General features: G+C 48.8%; 1 protein-coding gene across 1 annotated transcript in view; it reads left to right on the top strand.

The window, feature by feature from the left end:
• The first annotated feature begins 3,601 nt into the window (after window positions 1-3,601).
• The window catches only part of Sh3pxd2b (SH3 and PX domains 2B), a 43,121-nt gene continuing 35,962 nt past the window's right edge, over window positions 3,602-10,760 (top strand). The window contains exons 1-2 of the mRNA XM_013028608.1: window positions 3,602-3,676; window positions 10,572-10,647. Of these exons, the coding sequence (XP_012884062.1) occupies window positions 10,572-10,647 (76 nt within the window). The 5' untranslated portion in view covers window positions 3,602-3,676. The remainder of the gene's footprint in view (window positions 3,677-10,571; window positions 10,648-10,760) is intronic.

Below are 10,760 nucleotides of genomic sequence, written 5' to 3' on the forward strand. Positions count from 1 at the left end.
CCCCGTTGTCTGCCCAGAGCCCAAGCCGTGTTTGCAGTCATAATGAGCCTAGAACCCCCGTTGTCTGCCCAGAGCCCAAGCCGTGTTTGCAGTCACTGCTGACAGTGGCCTTGGGGTACCACTGCCCCACAGCATCTAACCATTTGGCTTGCAGGCGGCTGGGTTGCACCCTCTGACACACAGAGATCCACCGTGTCCATGTGCTGTGGAGACCAGGGTGGGGACCCAAATACCCACCCACTTGGGCCCGGCAGAAGCCTGGAGCATCTTGGAGGCCAGTTTGACATCTGGCGTAAGTTATTTCCAAGAGCCCGGCAGGTTTATGGTTCTCTGATCACGTCACAGTGCAGGAGGCCTCCAGGGGCCTGGGGAGCTTGTGGGCTATTTCAGACACGATCATGGAAAGGGGAAGAGTCCACAGCGGAGCATGTAACTCTAAGCCAGCCATTCTGTTTCCATTTGTGTGGAGTGGTTGAAGGAGCTCAGGGCCGCACCCCGCTGCCTCCACGTGGCACCAGGCACCCCGAACCCACCAGAGTGCTGAGAGTGCACCTGGGGGGAAATGGCCGCGGCCCCATTTGTGCCCTTTCTTTAGGTGGTTCCTTCCGTCTCTTACTCATTTTAGGCCACCCACCAGCACTGTAGAGCTAGGGCTGAGCTTCTGACTTGAGTAATGTTGTGTGTGGTCCACTGAACTGCAAATAATCAAACGTAGACTTGGGGAGAATGGCGAGGAGCCTCAGGAATAACCCTCGACACTGTTTTCTACACGCTTAAGTTCCCTGAGCTGTATATACCCAGTGCGGTGTTGTTCTTCACATGGACTCATTTTTTTTATTTAAATTACTCTTAAAGAGAGATTTGGCTATCTAATGTAAATGGGTAACCTGTATTACTTGCTAGGAATAGAAGGAAATAAAATTCAAAGAAAAGGAAAATCACATTCCTCACAACTAATATGGCCTCTCCTGGGAGTATCCTTAAAAAGAATCCAAGAAACACAAGCTCCTATCTGGCCCAGCCTCCAAATATTACTACATGCTCCTGTGACCAGCGCATCAGCTGAGTCCTTGGCCAGCCTGGAAACCCCACCCGATGGGGCTGCAAGGCCGGGCGGGAAGCCACTCAGTGACTCACAATGGGATTGGTGGGGTGAAGTCGCCTGGTCCTCGTGTGTTCATGATGAGCACCCGGCAGGGCCAGCGTGGTCAGGGTGCTTTTGACGCTGAGCGGCAGCTTCTTCCCTCGGTGGTGCCTGCAGCAGAGGCCCGCTCGGGGGTCTCGGGCAGCACAAACCCTGTGGACATGGCCGGGCATGCCAGCGAAGGGTCTTGGCAGCCAGCTGCAGGGCCAGTAACAGCTCATCTCAAGGTCTGGGGGCTTTGAGAAGTGGCCTGGCTGCTCCTGGCTACCATTTAGCTTCATTTTGGATCAGCCTCTCTTGTACTCTCCAAGGCATTTAAGCTTGATTCTGATTCCAGTCTTGGTCTGTGGCTGTTGACAATTTCCTGCATTGTCCCCTGGCCCCTCCAGGCAGTAAAAGACTCAAGCACAGTGGCCTGGGCTCGGGCCTGCCAAGAGAGGTAAGGATTGTGCAACATTTAGAAACCATTTGCTCTGGAGCTCCAGCCATAGCAGATTCTATTCAGCATGTATTCTATTTCCAAAGAGTTAGAATAGCCTGTAAGGTAGAAAGAACTAGCATCCTTAGGCTATTTCTCAGAAAACACAGAAGGTGTAAGAAGCCAAGGCCTTCTCCTGACTCACACAGGAAGCTCGGCACCACATCCCATCTGCTGACCACAGCTAGTTCCAAGCCTGAGAGAGACAGCACCCCGACACTGAGCTTCCCTGTGCCATCAATAATCTATACCCAGTTGGGCTGGGAAGGTGGCTCAGTGGTAGAGCGCTAGCCTTGAGCTGAAGAGCTGAGGGACAGCGCCCAGGCCCAGAGTTCAGGCCCCACAACTGCACCCAAAAATTAAAAAAAAAATCTATACCCAGAATAAAAGAAAGTGCCCCAGTAACCCTGTCTTACAGTACTAGGGAGTGACAGCCTTTCTTGACTTGGGACAGTTGGCCTTTGCACTGAAGTTTGAATGTTAGTATCTTAATATCTTCCTGAGCAAGTGACAATACTCCAGCCCTCTATTGTGGCGTGCAGCTCCCTGTCAGCTCTGCGATCATGAGCAAACCAACATGCTCCGTGGCGCATTATGTTGCTGAATGGAAAGATGGATAGGTTCGGTGGAGTAAATGCATTTGGTGGAGTCTGCTTAGGATATTTTCAACTTGGAGGAGTTTATGAGGACAAACCCCACTGTAAGTCAAGAGACAGTGTTAAAGCATCTGAAAATGCAAGAAAACATGAAGGACAGATTTTTTTAAGTCCTCCATATTCCTATCAACCCAGAGAAGCAAGAGTAAATACACAAGCATGCAAGTAAACATAAATACATGTGTGTACAGACAAAGGGACAGGCCTGTGTGCACATAGCACACATACACACAGACATAAACAAATACAGATACACACAGTTTATGCCATGCAGTTGATCCTTGTTTTCATCGACACTCTATGTGTAGGTGTATGCACTTGTTGAGACCTGTCACCTGAGTTGGCGCCCTCCGCACTTTTGTGGGTGTTTTAAACGTGGGAGCCTGTGGTCACCCACAGTTAAGGGGGGCAGCATGACATTTGGCCTTGACTCAGCCTCGAAGCAGGTGCCCTTTCCCAGCTCTGTGCTTTCCCAGCTTCCTCGCGCCTGAGGCCATGTAAGTCCTGCAAGAGGGTATTATATACACTAAGGAAGAAGAAGCTAAGGCTCAGAGACAGTAAGTAACTTGTCAAGCTAGTCACTGGCAGAGCTGACAGTCAAACCCAAGTCTTTCTTTCATCCTGTGTTCTCCAACAGTGCCACGGACAAAAGACTTCCTCCCTCCCTTCCTTCCTTCGTTCCTTCCTTTGTCTCGTTCCCTTCCTTCGCTCCTTTCTTTTTTCCTGGTTTTAGGTGTCTCATGCTCTCTTTCTACTTGCTTTGCTGATAGGTGGTGGTCTGCCATTTGAGGATTGCCTACAGCCTGCTTTTTCCTAGTTATTGGGAGGGAGTCTCACAGCTTTTCTGCCCAGGATGGCTTCAAATTATGATTTTCCAGATCTCAGCCTCCTAAGTAGCTAGGATTAAAGGCTTAAAGACCCCTTTCTTAACTCCATTTTGTACATAGCAGAATACAACAAATGAATAATTGATAAAGAATGTAGATTTATTTCTTATAGTTCTAGAAGGTGGGAAATCTGAGATCAAAGGGCTTGCGTCATATAAGATCCTTTTGGTTACATAATCCTGAGCAAGGAACTAGAGGCCTGGTTCAAGTGATAGAGCACCAACTGTAAGCATTATCCATAGCACAAAGCAGACATGGCAGCAGGAGAGAAGATGAACAAGCAAATCCAATGACATGTTCCTCAGATAGTATTAAATCCTTTCGTGGATCTCTAGATCTGATTACCTGATCACCTTTTGAGGATCTCCCCACATTCAACACATACTAAACCCCTTGGCGTTAATACCTGTCTCCTCGGTCTCTCCTTCAGGTCTATATCATCCGGGTCACGTGGTCCAGTGGCTCCACGGAAGCCATTTACAGGCGCTATAGCAAGTTCTTTGACTTGCAGGTAAGGATTTGGGGTCTCTCATAAGCTTCCAGGTGGGAACGAGTTAAGTTTCAGAGTTGCTCTCCACTATCATAATGAGTCTGGACCTTTTTTCATGTCCTAGACTTAAAAATGATGTCCCTTACTTTGGAAACAATACTGAATAATAATAAATAATGCTCTTTATTTCCTTATGTTTTTGTAGTCAGTATTTTCCAAATAAGGGGAAAGTCCTCTGCCAGAAGGGAGGGAGATCTGGAAGGTGCTTCTGTACGGCAACTTAGATGATTTTGTGCATTTTGTTTGTTTTTGTGCCAGTCCTGGGGCTTGAACTCAGGGCCTGGGCACTATCTCTGATCTTTTATACTCAAGATTAGTGCGCTATCATTTGAGCCACAGCTCTACTTCTGGCTTTTTGGTACTAAATTGGAGGTAAGAGTCTCATGGGTTTTCCTGCTTGGGCTACCATGACCCTCAGATCTTAGCCTCCTGATTACAGGTGTGAGCCACAGTGTGTTTTAGGCAGTAGTTGTGTTTCCTGAAGAGCCTCCTCGCTGGCTCCTTTTCCTATCAGTATTCTCAGTCTCTCTGACTTGCTCTCTGACTAGCAAGGGGCACCTGATCTGTATCCCTGCAGCTGTGTGTGATTCTCTCTAGTGAAGTGTCTTCCCCAAGGCTGCTATGGTTTGGATCTGCCCAAGACCGATACTAAAAGCTTGGTCACTAGCCTGTGGCACTGTCTGGCCTAGTTAGAGGAACTTAGGTCACAGGATGTGACATTGGAGAGGATATGGAACCCACCCCACAGTCCTTCCTCTTATTGCTTCCTGGCCACCATAAGCTAAGCAGGCTTGTGCCATCACACCCTACCTCCCTGCCATAATGTTCTCCCTCACCACAGGCCCCGAAACTGAGGAGCAAAGTTGACCATGATTCAAAATCTCTGACACCATGAGCTAAAATGAGCTTCTTCTCCACCAGATCACAGCCTCGATTATCTCTGGTATCTTGTCACACTGATGGGAAATTAACACAAAGGCTGAAGTACACAGTGCAGGTCCAGTCAGTGTTCAGTGAATGAATGAACACTGCTGGTATCAGAGAGAAGAGTGTCAGCACAGTCACATGGGGGTAAAATAGCAGCTTCATCTCAAGAAGCAGCTCAGAGCAGTATGAAGAGTCATGGTCCCTGAACATATGCAGGACAACGCTCCTTAGGAAGTGTCTGCCTCAGAGACAAGAGGATCACGCTCAGTTTTCTGAAGTGTTCCCCAAGGATCCATGCCACCTCTCAGGCCCCTCTCCTTCGATCTGTGTATCAGTCTGGTCACTTTTGTTGGGAGTGACCAAATCAACTCAGACTTGCTTCAGTACATAGGGAGCTGGTGTAACCGAATGTGAAGGTTTTCAGGTCACCTGACCTTACTTCCATATCAGTGCTTCTGCAATGTTGGCTTTACCCTCGGATCCCACATGATTATAAAAAAGGGTTTTGACAACTCTGGGCTCACTCGTCACAGAAAAGAGTAATACTTCTCAGAGTTACAGAAAGCACGTTGTGTGTCACAGACTCATCTCTGGCAGTTTGGCAGGCTTTCCTTGTCTGTGTTCTCCCCCTAGCCTCAAAGGTGGACTGAAGTAGGGAGAGAAGTTGACAATTTTGTTTTGTTTTGTTTGCCTGTCCTGGGGCTTGAACTCAGGGCCTGGGCACTGACTCAGAGCTTCTTTTACTCAAGGCTAGCACTGAGCCACATTCCCAGCTCCACCTGGCAGGTTCTAACAGAAACCTGAGTGATGTTGACAACAGGTTGGGTGTGTAGGCACAGTCTTCTGAAACTGACAAATAAAAACCTTGTAAGGGCCCGTATTCCATTGTGGCAGATGGAGCGATAATAACGTGCTCCTAGACATTTTTTGCAGTGTTTTTGAAACACTGTCAAATGCCTATGACAGACTTATTGCATAAGCAGGTGAGATAGCAACTGCCTAATTATTTAACGTATAATAAACTCGTTTGTGGCATTTGGTGTTCAACAGCATGCACTCAAGTAAATGGCATCACATACAGATGAACATTTCTGATGATATGCTACAAATGTGAACTGAGTATAAATGAATAAAGAACCTAGATGCACAGGGTGCTCAGGAGCTGGGAACAGAGCTCTACTCAGTGTAGAGAGCTCACCTACGCTGCACAAGGGCCTGGGTTCGATCACCAGCACTAAAAAGCAGAAATTGCTGATGAGTCAAGGAATTAGTAAAGATGCTAAGCTACCATCAAAAATGGAGATGGCACCCCACGACCGACAAAAAAAAAAATTGAAAAAAAATGGAGATGGCAGGGAGAAACAGTGGGGCTAGGGAAGAGGCAAACTCTCGAAGAAGGGAAGGGACGTTGCCCCCTGTAATGCCCGGACTCCTCTAGATCCCTGAGCAAGAGCCTTGTCCCATGCGAGAAAGACCAGCAGTACCAGGGCCACCCTGGCCCCGGACCCAGACCAGGGTCAAGATGCACATGCCTTACAGCAGGTCTTCAGATTCTGGAGACGTGTTAGATAACCACGGTTGGTGTTGCTAACCCAGTGTTCTAGGCAGTGAGCATCTTCATGGGGGGGGGGGCTGCCTTAGTTGAATGTGTACAGGCCTTTTGCCTGACACCTCCAAGAAGGAGCCACAGCTTGATGTCACATCTGTTTCTGAGCCTGGGTTTTATATCAGGAAAGAGTTAAATCAGGTGCTCTGGATTCAGTGTATCGGCTGTCACCTGCACTGCACAGGTGTGGCTCACCCCCGGTGACGTCCTTTGGCAATACTTGAGTATTTGACCACATCTTCTTGACCCAAAGCCAGTTCCCTCTACCCTCCTGTTCTGAGTCACTTTATTTCTACCAGAATTTTATTTTTTTGGGTCCGGTCGTGGGGCCTGAACTCGGGGCCTGGGCACTGCCCTCAGCTCTTCAGCCCAAGGCTAGCGCTCTACCACTTGAGCCACTTCCGGCTTTTCTTTTTGCTTATGTGGTGCTGAGGAATAGAACCCAGGGCCCCAGGCATGCAAGGCAAGCGCTCTACCACTGAGCCACCTTCCAAGCCCCTCTACCAGAATTTAAAAGTAAGGTTTTCTTCCCAGCTCAGCGTAACTGGCAGCAATCAAGTGTTTGCTGCAACACAATTGGCTGCCTCTGGTGTCTGTCCCATGATGACATTGCCAAAGGCAGGACTCTGGCCAGCTTTCAAGAGGCCCAGCTGGGTGTGCAGAGAGGAGAAGTTGTGGGATCTCACAGTGTCCAGCTCATGCTGGGAAAGGCTCTTCCTTCCCCAAATCCACCCAGCAGGCAACTAGAGAAAGTGAGGCAGGGCTGCTCTTGCCCAGCTGTTCCAAGGCCAGGTCAGGAAGCCAGCCAGTAGGAATATAGTGCCCTGATACCATCTGGCTCTGTGATCCCACAGCCCCCCCCCCCAATCTGGTTTGTAGCCTTTTTTTGACCCTGAAGTCACTGGCTTGCAGAGTGTAGAAAAAGCCAAGACTTGCTTGGTGGAGGAGCAGCTTAGCCAGTGTGGGGCCTCTCGCAGGAGGTCTGGGAATGGGCTGCCCCTCCTGATGTGTGGCCTAGGCACACCCTAAACCCCTTGGCAGAGCCGTCACTGACACAGGGGAGGACGTAGAACTAACTAGCCAGCCCTTCTGAAGCACTGAATGGAGGCTTCATCCTCTAAATGTGCAGATGGGTAACTCATTTAACCCTTACAGCAAACTGATCAAGTCACAGGGATAAAGAGACTTAGGCCAAGAGAGGTTCACTCGTTTACCCGAAGTGACCAGCGTGTGCGGGTCAGAGCTTGTGGACAGCACCAGCATCTACGCACCACAGTGCTCACCATGGCCTCGCTCTCTAGTTGCTATTTCACAAGGTTGTCAGGGTTAAAGTTGATGATCCAAAAGAGGCAAATCCACAGAGACAAACGGATGAGTAGCTGCCAAGGCTGAGGGAGGGGACAATGGAGGGGTCTTGATGTTTTGGGGGTGATGGAAAAATCCTAGAATTAGACTGTAGCTATGATTGCACGTGAACAATGTGAATATTGTAAAAACCTCTGGATTGTAGATTGCAAGTGGGTAAAATTACTGGTATATGAGGTAAATCCTGATTCTTTCTTTTTCTGAGAAGAGGGGACCTGGGCTGTCAGACCCAAGTGGATGCCAGCAGCTTGGATTGCTGATGAGTGTGTGGCCCGGGGGCTGCCTGGAGCTGGCATAAAGGCCAAAGGAGGACATGGCACCGGTTTAGGAAGGTCCTGGGCTTTGGAATCAGACAGCTGGGATTTGATCCAAGTCTTGTCATTTACTGGCCATGATATCTTGTTTTTTAGGTACAGATTACAGAAAGGCAGTCAAGATGGTATTTATTTGAAAAACACCTTCACTGTCTAAATGTACCTGAGGAGGTCACAGGTCTTTGGCTTTGGATGTGACTGGGCCCAGGAGCCCCACATAGAAGACCAGGTTTTCTCCACTCTGTGGAGATGGCTGTGGCAGCAGCTACAGCACCAGGCTGCATCCAGCACACTAGTATAGGACTTCAGAAAAAATAACTGAACCTCAGAGTGTTAGGCAACAGTCCTGTCAACTCATCTTGTGTCATTAGCCAGGCTGCTTAAAGCCAAAGGACAATAAATAGGGTTCGCTTCCTGTGGGTGTGTCTGGACACAAGTGATCGGACCCCAGACCACTTCCTAGAAGTCCCTGTGGGTGACAGAAAACTGTAAGAGTGCCCACTGGTTGAGCAGTACATCTAGGCAGAGGAAACAGTCTTCATAGAGGCCCTTTGAAGGAGATGGGGCATGGCCCAAGCTGCCATGGAGGAGGAGATACTCATTCAATAGCAAATTGATCCCCCCAATAAGGGTCACCTCTGACTTGCTGTTCTGACTTACTTGTCCTAGGATAGTTGTTCACGCTGGGACATAAGGGTGAGCTAGAGCCCTGGCTTAGAAAAGGGACCTAAGCTGCACCAGTGGCTCACACCTGTAGTCTTAGCCACCCAAGAGGCTGAGATTTAGGATTGCAGTTTGAAGCCAGTCCTGGCAGGAAAGTCTGGGATGGTCTTCTCTGCAGTTAGCCACCAAAACGCTGGAAGCAGAGCTGTGGCTCAAATAGTAGAGCTTTAAACTTGAATGAAAAAGCTAAGAGATGGCGTCCAGTCACTGAGTTCAGTTTCCATGACTGGCATGCATGCGTGGGCACACACACCACACAAACAATATAGGAACCTAATGTGAAGCCCCCTCCTTTATTACAGAGGCCAGGCAGATCCCTACCCCGGCAGTCACTCAGACTGATTGAGCTACCTTTCCTGCCTTAGACTTAGACTGCACTGGAGAGTCTATGGGAAAGTGGCAGAGGAGCTAGCAGGACACTGGAAGTGACTAGAATGCCCACAGAGCTGAAAGCAACACATCATGGAAAATTGCTTTCATGTGTAGTAAGAATATCAGCAAGCATTTTGCCAGATAATCAGCCATTAAATGTGCCAAGCACTTGATTTAAATGCCATTTCTTTTAGTCCTCATTTATCAAGCATGTGGTCAGTATTATGTCCACTTCACAGACAGGAACTTCAAGTTCCAAGAGATAGTCGCATACCCAGAAGGCAGGGGCAAGATGGGAGGTGCAGCTAAGTGTGAAAGCTATACTCCCACCCTACCTCCTCTCTGCTCAGTTTGCCTTTTGATCAGCCAATGCAGAAGTGTGCCTGTCCTCCTTGAGGCCTGGTAACACTGGCCTCGTCCTAAGGCCATTTGTTTCCTACCATGAGGCAGCAGAGTCTGTCCTGCAGAAGGCAAGTTTCCAAACAGGCCTCAGACCTATGAGGATCCCCTTTATATTGGGTCGTTACTCAACAGCCAGCGCATCTTGTATCTTGTGTCTCTGGTGGGCATGAAGGTTGTTTAGTGGCTCTTGACTCTCACACTAGCACTCTAGCAGGAAGAGAAGCCAATACTTGGAGTGTGGCTAGTCCCCAAGGCAGCAGAAAATGAAGAACAGTGAGCCTTGTGCCAGCCATGTGTGCACATGTCACTGGGAACAGGCCCACGTTCACGGGGTGCTCAGAAGCACCAGAAATGTGCTTACCACACCCAGGTTGTAACCTATGAAGTTAATGTCACAACTTGCTATCATGTGGCAGCCTTCGAGATGAGACCCTGAAAGGTTATGCTGCTCCCTCAGAACCATAGAGGGTAAGCAGCAGGTGCTTGTGGGTTTGAGCACTGAATTCACATTGCTTCCTTATTATGTCAGAGCTGCATTTATGGTGCCCCCATTATTCCCCTACTTCTGACCAACCTACTTTCCTTCTCTGGTCCCTTCTGCAGCATCTTGTAATCATCAGTCTGTGTTTCAGACTCTTCTTGGGGTGATGCGCCTTTTCATGGCCAAGCCCATGCGTCCAGTACAGAGCCAGTTACCCATCGGTCTACAGAACAAACCTACAGCCTTCTGAGTCGATTATGGGAGTGGATTATGATATGGTGGCATCGATTTAATCGGATGAGAGGAGTCTTGGTGGTTTGTTTCTAAGCATGCCTGTCAATTCTCAGCAAACAGGATGACCTGCCAGTCATAGTAGTCCTAAGCCTGTTGCTCACATCTCAAGTCCCATATCCAAAACCTCCAGGAAATCAGGACCGATCTCTTGCAACTCTTTGTATCTCTGGGAGATACAAATGTAAAGAATCCACAGGTATCCGAGAGACAGCTGGTATCTCCTTCCTTATCACTTCAAGTAAAAGTTCTGAAGAGCTGGGTTAAGTGAACCTTTTACATATCCATCTGCTTAATTCATATATAAGTCCTTTAACTGTCAGCAATACATTCCTATTCTGAGAGCTTCTCATATGTTGTGTTCTTCCCCCTTAGATGCAGATGTTGGACAAGTTTCCCATGGAAGGGGGACAGAAGGACCCCAAGCAGCGGATCATACCCTTTCTGCCAGGTGAGCGCAGTGTGCACAGCTGGACTGGGGCTCGGGGACTTGGGAACAGCTCCCAGATCTGCAGAACAGGCCTGGCTTTGAGTGCCTCCTCCCTCCCTCCCTCCCTCCCTCCT

This window comes from Dipodomys ordii, unplaced genomic scaffold (genome assembly GCF_000151885.1).
Source record: "Dipodomys ordii isolate 6190 unplaced genomic scaffold, Dord_2.0 Scaffold112, whole genome shotgun sequence".
Classification (NCBI taxonomy): Eukaryota; Metazoa; Chordata; class Mammalia; order Rodentia; family Heteromyidae; genus Dipodomys; species Dipodomys ordii.